General features: G+C 30.4%; 2 protein-coding genes across 2 annotated transcripts; both read right to left on the minus strand.

The window, feature by feature from the left end:
- Positions 1-7,682: 7,682 nt before the first annotated feature.
- Positions 7,683-8,015, minus strand: LGO (LOSS OF GIANT CELLS FROM ORGANS). The gene has a single exon (XM_011103257.1). The coding sequence runs from the start codon at positions 8,013-8,015 to the stop codon at positions 7,683-7,685; it is 333 nt and encodes a 110-aa protein (XP_011101559.1).
- Positions 8,016-13,965: 5,950 nt separating this feature from the next.
- On the minus strand, positions 13,966-17,807 carry LOC105180232 (uncharacterized). Its single transcript, XM_020691616.2, has 5 exons — positions 17,677-17,807; positions 16,957-17,101; positions 15,245-16,328; positions 14,526-14,638; positions 13,966-14,434 (listed from the first exon to the last, which is right to left on the minus strand). Exons 2-5 carry the CDS (start codon positions 17,088-17,090, stop codon positions 14,326-14,328), a joined length of 1,440 nt encoding a protein of 479 aa, XP_020547275.1. The 5' UTR covers positions 17,091-17,101; positions 17,677-17,807; the 3' UTR covers positions 13,966-14,325.
- Between the last annotated feature and the right edge of the window lie 1,244 nt (positions 17,808-19,051).

Raw genomic sequence — 19,051 nt, forward strand, 5'->3', positions numbered from 1 at the left:
CAATTCAGATTTAAATATAATTAGTTTGCAATTGATTCCATTTTTAAATTAATCGCATGCAATTATGACGCATATATATATATATGGGGTGATGATAACAGATCCTTATTGTATGATCAATTGTTGAGAATTATTATATTATTGGGGGATTTACCAACTCCGATAAATTAACTTTGATGGAGAATCTTAAAAAAAATTTCTCAATGGATTTTGAGATAGAGTATCAATCTAGACTTAAATAATTAGTCTGCGGATGACTTTATGCAACTAATTCCGTCCTCAAATTCATCGAAATTATGATGCATGGTAGTTGTTTGATGATTCCAACATACAAACTTCTCAACCATCTTCAGAGCTCTTCAAGGTCACTAGACTATGGCTTTCACTGCTTCCATGGTTGGGAAGATCTTGCAATATCCCACACCCATCCCTAAGGTCTAGCAAGTTTTCTTTTGTCATAAACTTGTTTAGGTGATAGGCACCACTGCACGCCTTCTGCCAGAATCATAGAGAGTGGGCATGAGGTGAGTAACTCCAACTCGGCCTTAAGAAGGGTAGCTCCCGTTAGACGTTTAGATGGGCTTTCAACTGTCGGGTCGGACAGCTGAGTGGACTTTTAACGATATATTGGGCCAACAAGTTCTTCGTCTACGTAAAAAAAAAAAAAAAAATATATTTAAATAATCATATAATAAGTGAAATTATAAAGTATATATCATATAACTAATCACTTTTTTGAATTAAAACTTAATTAAGTTATAAATACAATATATTTATTAAATAATTAATTTAATTAACAAATGATAATTTAGTACTATTTCTTTTTTTTTTTTAAATTTAGTACTAATTCTTTTTTATTGTGTTGCTGTCACTCCTGATATTGCGGCGATAGCAGTAATGAGTAATGACATTCCCATTCCCATTCCCATGTTGTAAGAATTGAGACACATCATTATGGACCTTCACATCTTGTCCTACCACTTTTTCATATATATTTTCTTTTACCTTTCCAACGTTTTATTATATTTTGTTTTGTTGTGTTGTGGGATAATTTTAATCTTCTATCCATTAGTTTTGGACATGCCATGGACAGAAAATATGGGTACTGAAACTGATTAAGTGATTATTTTAGGGACTAAAATTGTAATTATCTCATGTTAATTAGTATAATCTTTTATTCTGCTTTTACTGTCATTTTTACCTTTTATAACGGCCTCTCCGTTAATTTAGACAGTCAACTAACGAGAGGAAAGACTTTGATAAAATTTGAGGAAACATGAAGTACTGGAACTGATTTAGTGACTAATTTAAGGGACCAAACATTAAAAATATCCGTTTTGTCGTCTATTTACTTATTTCCTATTTTTTTTAAAAGTAACCGCTTGCTACGTGTTTGTGATTTCATCTCATCTTATCACAATTTTAAAGTAAATATTTTCAATTATCACAAATATATATAATCAGCCGAATTATTTTACTTTTTTTGAAGTATAATAACTATAATGACAATTTAGTGAAGGCACAAACACAAAAAATTATATTAATTATGACCGTACTATGATTATATATCGTCCCTAATTGTTTAAAGCGACAACATTAAAACAATTTTTATGTTGTTATTATTGCTGTAATAATTATGAAAATCATTAAAATGACAAAACAAAATTCTTTATTCACTTAATACACATAACTATTATCGATTTTAATATTTTTATTTAAAATTTTGTGGCTAATATTCTCTTTTTCCCACCCCAATAGTACTCCTGGTATGAGTTTGCTTCATTCTCAAACTTGAAGATACTCTGCTTGGCTTATGACTTAAGCTCAAGCAGAAAGCTAGCTTATGACTTATGACTTATCTGTTATGTATGTAAGTGTAGGCCACAGATCTGCTTTTTTTTATTTTTATTTTTTTACTGCTAATCAGCTTTTGGAATATATGTGACTATGAAGCTAAGCTGACGAGGTTGTTTGAATATGGCTTTTTTTTTTTTTTAAGGATATAAACTTTTAAAGAATTTATAAGACATTTTGAGAAGTTTATAAGTTCAGTCAAATACTCTTTTATAAGTAGTTTTATTTACTGTATAATAATAATTATATATCTAAACTTATAGATCAGTTCTACGTTAAGTATGGGGGTTGTAAGTGATGTGAATTGAGCCGAACATATCATTGTTGAACTTGCTTCAATTGTTATCGAGTTTAAAAGATTGTATTTGAATTTAGTCTGATTAATGATCTAATCAAGCCCAAAACAAACTTTAATTGGTAATAAATGAGTCGGGCTCGAGGACTTTGATGTTTTTAAGTATATTTTATTATTTTTGGACTAATTGAATCAAGTTCGGAAGTTTATCGAACACAAAAATTTGATCGCGTTTGGTTTGTTAAGCTTAATAAATCGAGTTCAGACGAGTTTTTATCAATTGATTTCAATCGAGTATCGAGTAGTTTGATTTATTTTCAACCTTGAATAAGTCAAATGAATTATTTATGCCATTCCTTATACCCTAAATTAGGGAATATAGAGGCTTGTCAATAATATAAAATATTATTATAATGTAATTGGATACTGTAATTCGACGCTCTGAACGATAAATCGCGTATATGAAGGATACAATTTTTTTAAAATTAATGAGGTAAAATGTTGTCGAGACAAAAGTTGAACTCTTTATTTTTGGGATGTCATTATCTACCAAGACGCTTATATTTTAAAAGTCAATATTGTCTACTTACCCAATACAAAATCTATCTAAAAAATGGTACCACGATAAATTTTTATAAATTTCTGTCATAACAGACAGGTTTTTTTGGGTGAATAGTATCGTAAGATACATGGTAATATATTGAGATAGGAGTACCGTAAATCTTGAAAATCAAACTTAAAGGGAAATAAAATACAATTTTAATTTTGTAAATTATGGGGGGTGGCAATTTTGGTCCTGCACAGATTGATTTTTTTAGTCTTGTAACATTACACATTTGGCAATTTCATCTTTTTTCAGCCAATTTGACTGGAAAATTGCATATGACTTGCACATGACCCAATTAAATTATAATTTTAATCCTGTAAGTTATGAAACTGTGGTGTTTTTAGTCCTATAACTTGAGAGATTTGGCATTTTTGGTCCTTCATGAATTTAATTGCAATTTTCAATCAAATTGGCCAGAAAAGGACTAAAATAGTCAAAACTATAAAGTTATAGGACTAAATTATGAAAATTAATTTGTACAGGATTAAGAATACCACCTTCCTTAAATTATAGGACTAAAATTACAATTTTCCCAACTTAAAATTACACATGGAATTATCTTTTCTTAAGAAATAAATATGAAATGTGGGACTTGAATGAAAGAAATATTAGATGTGAGGGTCTATTTATAAATACTAAAAAATTGTGTCCTACTGAAGATGACTCTTAAAAGGTTTGTGACAACTGTACAAACAAGTTAGTTCTACACTAACAACTATTAAGTTGTTGGTCAAGTGGTAAGCCAGTTGGATTCTAAACGGGAGTTTTGCTGACTGGTGAAGGTTCGAAACCTAAAATCACACTTGTTGGGAGGAGTTTTAACTCTTTCGCTGCAAGAATAATAGACAGAAAGCTACTGTAGCCGGCAACACTTGTTGGTTCAGTCGGTAAGGATGGACTACTTCCAATCTTTTAATTCTCTCAATTAATACGAAATTTGCACTTACGAGCAAAATGTAAATACTCATAAGCAATCTATGATCCTGAATAAATACACCGATCAGTTATGGTGATTGGAGTCAAAAGTCATTTAAATTTTCTCATAGTGGTGACAATCTGTGTCAAGATTAGTGATATAAAGGAAATATTCTTTTTTTTTTATGTTATTTAATTTTTGGAGATATTGTATTTATGGGCACATGGAAAAAAAATTAAAATAAATGAGTGATGGGTCTGATTTAATAAATATATATATAAATAATCTATGATAGGAATTATATATATATACACCATCTGCCAGTTGATTTTGGTATGTCATCAACTGCATCCCTCCCCCACACACTGTGCTGTCTTCATTATGTATTTAATTACAATTGTTATTTATTATGTACAACTTCCGAGCTATATATGTGCCTTTGTTTTCCAAATTTTTCTTCCAAAAAAAATAGATTTTTATTCATTGGAAAAAATTAAAAAAAATGTGAGTATTAATTTATAATAAATTAATCTTGTACAATTATCGTAAAATAAAAATGAATTTGAAAAAAAAAATAAAGAAAAATACTGAATATAAATATGAAATATAATTTCCATATATGGTTTACATATTTTGTAATGAAAAATTAATAATTATTACTTCCTTTTGCTTTCATTTTATTTAAATTTGGTCCTACCAAATTAATTAATATAAAGTCGTGACTTAGACACCCATGTGAACTGTATTAACGTGCCCATGTTTTTGACCACAAATTGCATCTTACTCTTTTACTTCAGTTTTAAAAAAATAAAATAAAATGGAAAAAAATTGCGTTAATTCAAGAAAAGAAATTCATAATAACTATACTTTTCATATTTTTATGTCATCTGATTCAAATTTAAAAAACAAAAAAAATTAAGTGATAGTTTTGATCAATAGTATCACTAATTATATATATTTAGTGTCAAATATTTATTTTTTGTCGCAATAATAAATTTGAAAGTTTTAATAGTGATAATTATCTTATAAAAATTGTAATTGGCAAGAATTGGCGGCAAAAAGATTTTGCATTGAATTATCACCAGAAACAATTAGTGACAATACTTGTGTTGTTACTTAGTTGCCACTTAGAACGTATCGATAATTATTTACAGTGATAATTTTATATACATAATTCTCGTGACTAATAATTAAACAGTGACAAGTATCGAAATTATTGTCACTTAATACATATTTTCAATGACAGCTTTAAAATGCTTACATGATACATTGTCAGTAGTATTATATTTGATTTATTACATTATCGAATGCTTTCTGCTACGATCAGATAAATTAATACAAAAGCTTAAGTGTTTATCATAATTAATCAAGTTAACATAGTTTTAGCTACGATCATGATTTTTAACTACGGATAATGTTTTGGTTTCGCCTGCAAAAACAACGGTTGATACTCATCGTGAAGTCGTAAATAATTAACATTCACTATTTTTTTTTTAATTTTTAATTAGGGTATTTTACAGCGACCTCCCCTGAGGTTTGGCATATTTTCGAGTACCCCATCATTATTTGAAAAATTATAAATTTCAGAAAAGATCGTTGTAATTTACCCTTTTAATTATGATAATTAATCCGAACAAAAGGTCAAATTTTCTTCTAGTGTTCATCATATATATATATATATATATATATAAGACATCAATTACTAAGTGACCATTAAAATTTTAATTATTTATTAATTATGTGGTGCATCTTTAATTGAAAAATATCTTTTATTTTATTAATTAATTGATTTTATAAATTTCATAATTTAAGAAAAACTTAGAGTAGATTAGTTAAAAGATTCTCTTTTTTTTTAATTATTTTGAGGGCAAAATTAAATATGCATTCTTGTGAAACTCATGTCACATTTATGTATCATTAAAAAATAATCAATAGTTGAACTGCACAAACATCATTTACTACTAATTACTCGTATTCCAATACATTTTTAATTGATTATTATTATCTGACTTTCTTCACATTAATTAATAATTAACTTGTATTAATATTTTAATTCATTGAATATTTAAATATGGAATTAATTAATACTACAGTAAAACCTCTATAAATTAATACTCTATAAATTAATAAACTCTCTAAAATAATAAAATCTTCCGGTCCTGACTTGGGCCTTTGTAAAAAATCATCAAATTCGATAAGATAATAAGATAATAATTTTTTAAAAAATTCTTTTATAAATATTAGGTCCCATTAAAACTCTAAATTAATAATTTATAAGTATTATAATTATAAATATTATGGTAATTTGCTTAATTATGAAGTCTGTAATGCTTTACGTATTGGATCATTCATGGATGATTTTGCGATGCCTTTTAGATTAGAAGACATGGTTGGGTGTTATGAATTATTTTATTTTTATATTAAGATTTATATAGTATATGTTTTCATTCATCATAACATGAATATATTTAATTGGCTATAATAGTTATTTAAGTGCAACGAATTAATGTAAACATGTATGTTTAAGTAATTCCAATGAATTGATACATGCGTCTATGAATATAATAGTTAATTGTATAAAATGAATTGATATTATACATGAATATATTTAATTAGTTACAAAGAATTGATTGATGCATGAATATAATCAATGAAACATATATGGATTCATTTATTTTCAGTACATATGTACTAAATTTGCTGAATTTAAAAAATCTCTCTTTTAATTAATAAAATATTAATTTATCGATAAAATAATATCTCTCTAAATTAATAAAATTTCATGGTCCCAAGGTTATTAATTTATAGAGGTTTTACTGTAATTATGAAATGAAATCAAAATTAGTATTAATTAATTAATTAATTAATCCCATGGAAATTAAGGCGTGTGAGTCACTCAAACTTACAATGTCAAACCTTATGCAGATCATCATCATCATCATCATATATCAACCATCTAAGCCACCTAACTATATATATAATAATACACACATTAACCAATTGATGATCCCATCAAACCCAAATTAATAATTAAATAATTAAATTATTTATTTTTTTATATATTTACACCAAAAAATTAACCTCCAACTTCTTGATTTTCTTTTTCCCTCTGATTTTTGTCACTGTTAATTATCATGATTAAAATTAAAAAAATCATTATAGAGACCGTTAATGATAATTAGTCATTATTTCGATCGACAAGTGAAACAAAATATATTAGTTATATAATTTTCGGTAAGTATTTTTACTTATAGCTATGGACAAAATTATGTAGAGTTTTATTAACAGTGATAAAAAAAAATTATATTTTTGTATCGATTTTATTCAGTAATAATAGATAATATTGATTTAATATAATTTTTAAACCACAATGATTTATATTATAGGAATATATATATATATAGCCATTGAATATTTGTTTTTCTTTTTTTCATTTAATCCCACTAAAAATATGAAAGAAAAAATAATTACAAAGAAGGATAATTGCATATATATATATATATGTATGTATATAATTGCTATGACGTAGAAATAATTAAAACCCTGAAAATTCTAGTAGTGTTTGAAATTTGAGCAGTTTATGTATATGATGAATGAATTATAGACATTATTATTATATATTAATTTGGTCTAAAATTTAAATAAATAATCAATCAGATGATAAATATAAAATTCAAACCAAATTTAATTTTAAATCAGAAATTTTTTCGTAAATATTAATTATAATCCATAAAAGTTTATTGATAAATAAAATTCTCATCGATCAAGAACAAAATAATGAAATTTCAAGAATCTAAAACCATATAATATACTTGAAATTAAAATTTCCGTGTAAAATCTACATACACAAATTCATATAGCTAAGCTTGATCATCTTTCCAAGCCACCACCATATATATCTATATATATATATAAGAGAAAAATAAATAAATAATAAAAATCCACCGTCGATTAACAAGAAGATCAACCCGCGGCGCCCGGCCCCCGGCCGTGTGAAATCCACCTCTTCTTTACATCACGCATCTCCTCTTGGCGGCGGCGCCGCCGTTGATCCCTTCCTCAACTCTTTTGAAGAACGACTCGATTTCCTCTCTAGCCACGGTCTCGAAGAAGTCGAATTCCCACAGCCTCCTCTTGCATGACGCCCCCGTCCGCCGCGGCGGAGGCTTTCTGGGCGCTGGCGGGCAGCTGAGAATCGGAGGGATCATGTGGTGTGGAGACCTTGGCGTGTGGCAATCATCTTCAGCTACACACCCTTGATCACCGTCATGATCATCAGTAGTGATTGGATCGGGAGTAGTGATTTTGATGATCGGCGGTCTGAATTCAAGATCTGCAGACATGGTTTCCGTGGAGAAGAAATGGAGGAGTGGGTGAGCGTTAGCGGCAATATAAGTAGAAGGAGGGGTGGGGGGTGGGTGGGTTGAGGCGTGGAGTGGAAGGTAATTGAGTGAGGAAAAGATGGTTGTGAGTATTTCTTTATTCTTACACAAGTGAACAACTTTTGGAACATGTCCATGTCATGAACTGTTTGCTTTTTGCAGCATCTCTCTCAATCTGCCCTTTCTTTTTTAGGACACCTTAAATTCACAAATCTTTGGCTTTTTCCCACTTGCCCCCCAAACATTTTTCCTACCTTGTTTCGTTTCTCAAATTTTTTACCCAAATCAAATTACATCAATTATAAATAATTTTATTCAAATCAGATTTGGATTGAATTAACTAATCATTTTATTTGAATTATATACCAATCACATGGTTGCACTTGTGATATAATTGGTTCATGTTCGATCGAGCCTGATCCGTGCTAGAATTTTTCATCAATACATAGTAAGTATTATCATAATTTATCATTTTTCTTGAATTGTACAACAATCACACGATAATTAAGTGCATTATACTTACCATATAATTGGTTCAAGTTTAGCTGAACCCAGTCCAAATTAGAATTCTACATTCCACGCCTATAGTCATTAATTTGCATATGTGAGGCTGCATTTACCATATTTGCAACTATTTTCCTCAAACATAATTACAATCTACACTCCAGATCTATGATCTATTTATAAAATAACCCTGTTTTTTGAAAAATTTTACATACACCCGTAAAAAATTAACATAATTTACACAAAGTTAAAATTTGCCTGAAATTACAAATTTAACTGGAAAATGACGTATATATGCCACACATGAGCCTTTAAAATTGGGGATTCCTGTCGAGGCTCACACACCACGCTGCGGCCAAAATTGCAATTTTCAGTGAATTTTGACAATTTTTCCTCGGATTCATAGTCATATTAACTAGCTTTAATTATACAAATTAATGCCCTTTTTGTTGAAAAATCTTTATTCATCATTTTCGTAATAAATGGTGATAATTGCATCACGTTAACAAGTGAGTCCTTCAATATATCAATAAGATGGTATAATCCTCACATGTTTCATCTTCGTCAAGATCATCCATGTCATTCGAGTTTTATATTATATATATGCAGATACATTGTGAATAAATAAACAAAAAATATAAAATAAAATACTGATATCATCGCGTGTGTATGTACGTATATAGTGTAAGTATTCAGACAGTATTTAACATGAACAAGTCAAAAGTTGGAACAGATTCTCAGCTTAGAAGAGGAGAGGAGAGGAGCATGAGGGTCTGATTATTCTCCTTGCTGTCTGTCTAAAGTAGTGATGCTGCGGTGTCAGGCAGTGAAGGTATATATGAGGTGTTTACAGTTTGTCAATACAGTTAATACTATACAATTAATAACCCCACATGAGAAAAGCGTACTTGTAGAGAGAGGGAGCCAGAGTGTCAAATGTTGGCTGATGAATTTGATGCGATATTTTTTCACTTTTTGGGATTTGTGATAACTGCAAGTTTGGAACTTACGTTTCTGCAATCCAAAAGCCATAAAGTGCTAACTGAATGGCCTCCCACCACCCTTACACGCGCTTTATGCACAATCTTCCTTCCCTTTTTCCTTCTACTTCTTCTTCATCCTCTTTTTCTTTTTTTTTTTTTTTTGTTTTATAAATATATTTATACTTCTTAATTTATGGTCTATTTACATAAATCACCATATTTTTTTTATACAAAAATCACTCCTAACAGCTGAAAAATAGTAGTAGATTATGTAATGATGTCGATGTCTTTTAGGGTATATATGTAATTTTTTAAAAAGTATGGATAGTTTGTATAAATGGTGTTGACGGTTTGGCTTAGATATATTTTTTGTCTTGTAATTTTGGAACTTTGGTATTTTTATCTTTTTATCTTTCTAGGATTGCAAAAGAGTCCTGTAACTTTTTTATATTTCACAAGTTTTGTTTTTCGGTGTCAGATTTTGTAAAAGTCGTCAAAATTATGAAATGTCAAAAAGACTATTTTACAAACCCTTCGAAAGATAAAGAATAAAAATGCCAGAATTACAAGGGGAATATGATTTATTCCGATAAATTTCGTAAAATCCAGTACAAGAAAGACCAAGATCACAAAATATTAAAATGTCATGGGACTATTTTCCAAACTTGTCACAGGACCATAGATCAGCAGATGTAAATATAATTTTTTTTCTTAATTTCTATTTTTGGTTAAGGAAAGAGAAATGTATAATTTTATTAGTAAAAACTTATTGAAAAAAATATCCAGATAATTTTTTATTAGAAATCTTAATTGAGACTGCCAATTCTTTAATGTTTTGATTCGACGATTTTGATTATTTTTTTTCCTTTAATAGAAATATTGCCTCAATTACATATAATAATAATTTCATGTGCAATGCAGAGTAGAACTGAAAATATACGGATATTGGGTTTGATCAGATCTGATCAATCATATATGCCAAATATTGATATCGTATTAATTTATTCTCTTAATTATACATTAATCATATAGTAAATACTGAATAAATTACAACCATTTTTTCTAATATTTGATATAACGTCTGGCTAACAACAAATCCATTCTATTAGCATATATCTAATATTTATGGTGAACTGATCAAAATAGCCTTATACATTGTGAATTATAATTTTATATACTTCTTCAGAATATTCTTAAATATTTTATGGATTAATATGTCTAATGATTTGTTTTTTATAATTTTTCAAATATTTTTTTTAAAAAAATAAAAAGGTAAGTGGTAATTTCTATCTCACTGTCTAATGTTACATAAGTATTTTCTAATTAAGAGGAGTATTTGTAATTTTTTAAATAATAAATAGATTTTTTGTAGTTATATCAAATCTCAATAGAAGTAGTTTTAATTTGTTGGACAAATATTATACATTTATATAACTGATTTGAGTTCGACTAAACTCAATCTTAAATAAGGGGTTGTTTTGGGTAAACTTATAAATTTTTTAAAATATTTTATAAGGTGGTTTAAAATTGATAAGATGTTGCAAAGTGTTTAATAAATATTTTAGGATAAATTATGCCGATGTCCCTGAGATTAGGCCTAATTATACCTCTATTCTTTGACAAATTACAAGTATACTTATCGAGGGGGTGTCAATGTAAATTTAACTCAAGCCGGGCTTAAATGCATTTTTGATATTATAACTTCCCCATTTAGCGTCACTACAAGAAAATATAATATAATTGACATTAATGCTATATTTACAGTGACAACATAATATATATATATATATAGAGAGAGAGAGAGGGGAGGAGAGAGAAAGAATACATGGTACATATGTAGGTATAGGAGGTGGCATAGGCATAGGATACCATGAAGGAGGTTTGAATAATAGGTGGATTAAGAAGGTATAGAGATCTCACTAAGTGATAAACATTTGTGTATTTTATGCCAAATACCTAACACCAAACACACCTCTCCATCTTCCTATGAATCTTTCCACGTGAACTCTCTCTCTCTCTCTCAACCCCCCACCCCCCCCCCCCCCCCCCTCTCCCACCACTCTTCTCCCTCTACATCACAATCACTTAATTAATTCACTTAAGTATATATATATATATATATATATATAAGGGTAATTAAGTTGATATTCATTAGATTATATTAGAATACACAAATATTTTTTATATTTTTTTTAAATTATAATTATACCCTTTGAGGTTATAGTTGTAATTACAACTGCATTCTCTGTTCAGATACAAAACTTACACAAATACTCTTGAAAATCACTACACTAACACCCTTTAGGGGATGTAGCTGTAACTTTACAAAGGTGTTTGTGTAATTTGACCTAAACTCAGGGAATGTAGTCAATATGATTTACCTATATATTATTATAAATACTTCCTCCTCAAAGGGTGTATTTGTAATGTTGAAAAGATTTTAGGGTGCTTGTATAATTAAATCTAATTTAAGGGGGCCAATGTAATTTACTACTAAAAACTCAAAAGTGCATATATATACATTTTTAAAAAATGTATTATGTATTAAGCATTAGCATTTTTCGGGTTAATTATTATTTTTTCATTAATGATGGTTAATAAATTGCAGTATCTTCATCTAGAAAAATTAATATTTTAATTCAACCAATACATCAATATGACTAGTAATGATAAATAAACTGTGTTACTTCACATAAATGTGAGACAAATATTCACATGTTCAGTGGGACTCACACCCATGACCTCAAACTTATTTACAAGATTTCAATCTTAACCTAAACTACTAGGCTAAAATATTATTAATAATTTAAAATACAATATGAGTGTCATAGGCTCATAGAACAAATATTAACTGTATGATAACCAGAGATATGAATCAAGCACATGGGCCCAAGAACTCAATTAATTAACTTCATAATACATAATTAATTATACATTTTAATATATTATAATTCTATAAAATCAACCCACAATTAAATAAGGAGATAAATTTTCCAAGTGATCTTAATATATACAAAAGGCACACTAATGTATACAAAACTTAGATTTGTTGTCGCTTCAAAGATTATCATAGTTATTGATTTTTTTTCTCTCGACACTGACTTTGCATATACAAAAATATTATTTTTTGTCACTAATTCATACTGTTGAACGAGGAGTAAAATAAAAAATTTATATAAAAAAAATAATATAGTTGTAAATGGAGAATTTTGAAATGAGGTGTAAATATAATTTCTCATTTTTTTAAAGGACTTAAATGTAAATAGCGACTAATTTAAGCATGCATGGTGAACCGTGAACGTGAAGCAGATACATCCAGATCCAGTTTTACATGGAATCATGTGCAATGATTGTTCCAACAAATGTTTGTTCCTGCCCCTAATTCTATTGCTCTCCTGATTTGTTGATTTCAGCAGACAACTTGCACTTGGTTTCACCATCTTAACTATCACCTTTATTTTTGCCACGGATCATTTCATTTTGGGATAATTACACTTTCTTTCCCTAGATTTTATTGTAATTATATATAAATCTTATATCGTTTGAAAAATTATATTTAGCACCTCTAAGGTTTGCTTTTGTCTAACAAATAAATCTATACATTAGTCAAAATTTACCGAATTTGCTGATATTAACAAAAATTAAAAAAAAATTGTATTTATCATCGATTGACTTATTATTATTTTATTATAGGTCAAATAAATATTTTTATGCTCAAAATACCTCGTACGTCTTCACTCGTTAGTGCATGTGAGGATGTATATCTTTACCGTAGTTTAGCGGAAAAAATTTTTTTACCTGCAATAAGTCAATCGAGAGTACATATTAATTTTCATTCAGTTTTTTTTGTTAATATCAGCAAATTCGATTAATTTTGAGTAACGAAGGAACTTATTTGTTAAATAGAAGCAATCTCAGGGGTGCTAGATGTAATTTTCCAAACTACAGAGTGTTTATATGTAATGTGTAATTACAATAAATTTCAAAGGAGGGGAGTTAATTATCCCTTTTATTTTTCATTCCCTAATTACGACGCTAAATTAATTTTGGTACTCTATGTTCTAATTTTATCGATTTTGGTCCGTAATGTTTGTAAATTTTATCATTTTTAGTAATTTACCGATAGGTCCCGATAGGTCCGTAAGTTTTTAGTAATACCTCGTACGTCTTCACTCCGTTAGTTGAATGTGAAATTTATCGATAGGGCCCGATTTGGAGGGAAAATGAGGAGGGATTTCAACAAAAAATGGTCGTGTTTGGCGGCCTTAGACATCAATGCACAAGAGAGGCTTAAGACAGTTGAATTGAAGGAAAATTAGCCAAAATTCAGCAGAAATGAAGAGAAATCAATTCTCATCTTTCTCAAATTCGTATATGGATTCGTATAGTGAAATTATTTACGTGGAGAAAATGTATTATGAGTGTGGAATCGAAATTTCATTGAAAACTTCTCGAACCAAAATAAATCCGGGAAGAAAAGTTACGCCCAAGATTAGGATTTCAAGAAGTTTTGAATGGAAACATTCTGGATAGGATAGGTAGGGGCATATAATCTGAAAGGAGAGCTTCCCCATATGGTCATCTTTGGTTCATTGGCCTTCATCAGTCTCAGTATAATATCACATCGATGCGTATAATTCAAAGTGGACATGGCCATCAACGGCAACGCTGAACCCGTTCTTCGATCAAAAACTTTGTATTAAAGCGAAAAATGCCAACCGGAACGAGCTAAGATGCCTAACCTATTCTCACATCTAAATGTCGGTAGGGCAAAAGCAGAAACGTTATTCAGTCCAGAGCTTGATGAAAGCAGAGATGAACGCCTTAACGAATGTCAGAAGAGGATTGCTTTCCGGTGTAGCGGATTTCTTTGTTGCGTCTTCTGAAGTTTCACTGTCAACAAATGCATAAAATGGGATTTGATCAGAGGTGGCTAGAGCCTAAATATGCAGGGAAAACAATGGATGAGGAATCTGAGACTTACAGATTGAGTCTGTCCAGTACCGGATTGCTCCGTTTCTTTAGACCTGTCTCGTCTGGGCTGCTAGATTTTGTGCTCACCAAGTTAGAGTCCTCGGAGATCAATCTTTCAGCAGACTGCAGGGGAAAAAAATGATTATGATGGATTAAGAAATACAATTTTCAGCAGCTAAGTGTTTACAGAAGTCGGCATTTGATCATACAAGGCGAATTGGACTAAAGTGCATCGCATGTGATTTCATGTAGAAACTATTCCGAGAAAAAATTTGAACTAATCCTGAAAGAGTACTGTTATAGAACAATGGCGATCGTTCAATCTTGGATTTAGGGACGATGAATGTTTAAGAAGCAAGACACTTCGTTCATCAAGCTTTTCTTGTTCGTCCTTGTTAAGGAAGAGCTCGATATTTTCGAAATAAGACCAGACTACTATATCCAAGTATGTCGATGTTCCATTTAACTATAACGTCACCAACTGCTGCAGCTGAAGTTGAATATAAGTTTAGATACACAAGATTGAACCTAAAGTCATAATCTGAGTGAATCTAAAAACTGTTGAATAATATTCATTACATTTCAATGAACCTACTGGCCTTCTCCCTAGAAAAAATATTAAGTATTTAAAACACTCGGATTTTGAGAAAATGACGGCAGCACATAACCGAGACATGTAAACATACATGAAATGTCTTTTCCCTTTTGCTTTTCAGATGAAAAAATTACCTTAATTTCGTCAGACAAGGAGATCTCCGATTCAGGGTCCTTGACATTGCCAGCGTCAAGGACGGTGGTGCTAAAGGTTGGTGAAAGTTTTGAATTCTCAAATGATTTCTTGTCCCTGTATTTGTCCTTCAATTCCAATGTTGAATCAAGAAGCCTTTCTTCATCCTTCTCATTTACCAAACCAGAATTGCTCTTAGAAAACGTCGTTTTGTTGTGTTTATTTGCCCTGTCTTCCAAAGTTCCAGACCCTCTACATTTACCTGAGTCTCCATCCAAGTCGAGAATTGTCCTAGAAACAGGCCTTAATGGAAACGTCTCCACCACAAAGTTCGTGCTCATATGAGATGTTACCTGTTGCAATACTTCTAACTCTTTGACTCCATCTCTCTCTGCATCCAGCATTTCCATGTCTACCGACTCTGTATAAGTTTGCAGCCTGGATTCTTTGGTTTTATCAACCATCCGATCATTAGTGTTCAGATACTGCTCATCAGTACTCCTCCGACTCCAAACTGCATAAGTTTTTTGGCTAGATTGAAGTGCACTCTCATTTTTATTGTCTTGATGATAGATGGGAGCGGAATTCGTTATGAGCAGTTTATCAGACTCAATATTTCCTTCAAGCCCTTCACCACCATTTACAATTTTCTCAATTTCAAACTCATCACACTTCGATTGAGGCACAGGATGACTTGCTCTTTCAGATTCTTTGCCTGTCTCAGCCGTGCTTAGTCCATTAACGACTTGTTCATGATGCAATTCCCTGACATCCCGTCCAAGGAACTGCAAGCCAGGAGCAGAACTGAATTGTTCACTGGTAATTCCAGGCACAATAGCAGTCGCAATATGAAGCTTATCAGATACTGACAGATCATTTTGAGGCTCCACAGAAACGGATTCTAGAGGGCGTTGTTCCGGAAATCCAGAATGGTTATGTTCTTCTAAGAACACTTTAGGTAGCGCTAACACTCTATTTTCTTGAATAATCTCCCTAACAATCTCACGCACTGTGTAGAAAGAACCACCAACTTCCTTGTGTGTAAGATTTAGAGATGGAAAATTCCCATCGTTCGACTTCTGATATCTGTAAGGAGTGAAAGCGAAAAGGTTTAGCTATAGTGCACGAGACAAACAAAAATATGAACCTCCCATGACGTTTGTCCAATCAATAAACATCTCCACATTGATATGTCCAACTGCATTTACCTCCATGAGGCTTGATATTAGCATATAAATTTCCCCTTCCATTGGTAACCATAACGGAAAAAGATGATATCGACAATGACAAACAGTGGAAATTCAATTCCCTTAGGTTGAATATATGTTAGTTATCATAAGCCATTTTGGGATTTTAGGTGCAGTGTTCCTTGGTTTATTTGAAGCATTTAGATTTACGTCAAGAATTTGAAATACATAATTGCATTGGTTCGATTCTGAAGACTTCTATGTTATGGTTTGTGGAATTCTAGTACCAACAAGAGCGGCATTTACAGTCATAATTAAGATCCTTATGGGGTACATGTAATACGCAAACAACATCATCGACACAGCTCTAAAATATTTATCCATACGTTAAACTGGTCCAAGGACAGCGGTAGAGCAGCGCTTATAAATTGAAATGCGGTCTCCATAGATGCAATATTTTACTATGACAGCAATAGGGGTCAGACAGATTTTCCAAACTTTAGAGAAAAACAAAGAAGAGAATTTACTTGTTTATGAAAGATTCAACCATAACCTTCCTCTCTTCTTTTGAACGTCTAATCCTCGACTTCTTTCCCCCTGAATCATTGCTACTGGCAAAGGCAAATGCTTGTCCAACCCAGCCACCCCTGATTGCATGCATGAGCTATAAAGCTACAAAAGGAACCGAGGACTTGAAACTGTTACTCATGATATCTATCAAATTCTTGAACATATTACCCTCCGTCAATTGCACTTCACTTCAAAACACAAGATAAAACAAACAGACCAGAAAACTCAGCAAAAAGAAGAACCATCCAAGCAGGGATGACTTGCACCTCTTTTCACAAATGAAGTCCATTTCAAGAATTCACAAACATAAATGCAATCAAACCCAAAATTATCAAACACTCAAAGTTGCACAAATCACAAAAACCACAAGAAAATAAGGTCACTAAGAACTTCAAAACTTGCTTTTTTTAAAAAAAATGTTGACTGATTCTGGCAAAACCCCACCTCAGAAAATTGCTACCAAACAACAAAAAAGATGCTATAACCCATCACTTCACCCAGAAAGGGAAATCATTCTGAAAGGAAAAGGGCACTCAACAAAAAGAAAATAGAAAATGCATTAGACCAATACTCAAATTTCAGGCCATATCTCTCCAATTTTTTTATTTTTTTAAAGAAAAGATAATAATATCATAAATAATATATAATTGGGAAACAGGTATAGTATGCAATTTTACCTAAATAGAGAGAAAAGAAGTTGCAGTGGCGGGGTTTGGAGATGGTGTGTGGAGTTTTGAGTGTATGAACAATGCAACAAACACTCTACTGAGTAAGTGATGGACCAATGGCCTAGTAGAGCATATCAAAATTCAAATGTCAGGGGACTATAGTTTTATCTCTTCAAGATTTTATCAGAAACACTATCAAAATACTATGAGAAAATCAATAATTATATAGAGTAATTGTTAATAATGAAGTTGCTTGTTTGAATTTTTTCTTTTTTTTGGAAATAAAAGTGGCGAATGCTTATTTATTGAATAAATCAATTACAATCATCAGCATCAAATATTTATATCAAACAACAACCGACAATTATAATAATCATATCCTAATTATCGATATCACATAATATTTGAAGTTATTGTGTGCAGTTACTACTGAAATTGGATAAAAATGTAATAGTGTAATAATTAATTTATTGTATATTATATAAATCTCTTAATTATATTAACACATGTAATAGTATTAGATGTTATATTAGCATCACACCAATTATCATTAAATGAAATATACTTTGTGACATCAACTATATATAAGTATATATTAGTAGAGAATATAAAATAAATATTTCACTAAAAAATAGTAATACGAAGTTTTGTAGAAAACTTGAAGATTTTTCAGGAAATATTGTATTGAAAAAATTTGGTTTTGGCACGCAATTCAATGCCAATCAATTATTATTGTTATGTTCCTCTTTTGCCACTTGTAATTATTCCATTCCTTGTATGTCTGCTTTTCAAGGCATTGGCCTACAAGTAATTTCCATGCTTTCTTACATCTGATATATGTGTATCAAAAAATTATAATAATTAAATATTATTTAATGAAAAAAATTTATTTTAGAAAAAATAATTATGTAAAAATAAATAATTTTAAAAAAGAATATTTGAAGAAAGAGAAGAGATATTAAATAAAAATAAATAATTATTTTAAAAAATAGATTTTACCACTTGTAGATAAGAAAATATATGGAAGTTAGTAAACAAAAAAAAAAAAGAACATACCAAAATAAGATAAACACTAAAGAGGTGCTTACCCTAATATATAGTATAGATTATTCATACAGATTTAGACCGTATTTACAAAGTCCTAAAAATTCGGATATATTGATTAATAGGGTTTAATAGGACATTTACGTATAGTCCGACCGTCCGTGATTAGGCCTCTTGACCTAACCCGCTACTGATGCGTATTATCCCTTTGTTATAAGGGTAAATTGCAAAGACTCTCCAACATATGGGATCATTTACACTTTGCTCCCCCGACTTTTTCTTTTTTCACTCCCCCACCCAACTTTCTTATTTTGTTGGACTTTACATTTTTTGGAGAATT

This window comes from Sesamum indicum, linkage group LG7 (assembly GCF_026168435.1).
Source record: "Sesamum indicum cultivar Baizhima isolate 11 linkage group LG7, ASM2616843v1, whole genome shotgun sequence".
Taxonomy (NCBI): domain Eukaryota; kingdom Viridiplantae; phylum Streptophyta; class Magnoliopsida; order Lamiales; family Pedaliaceae; genus Sesamum; species Sesamum indicum.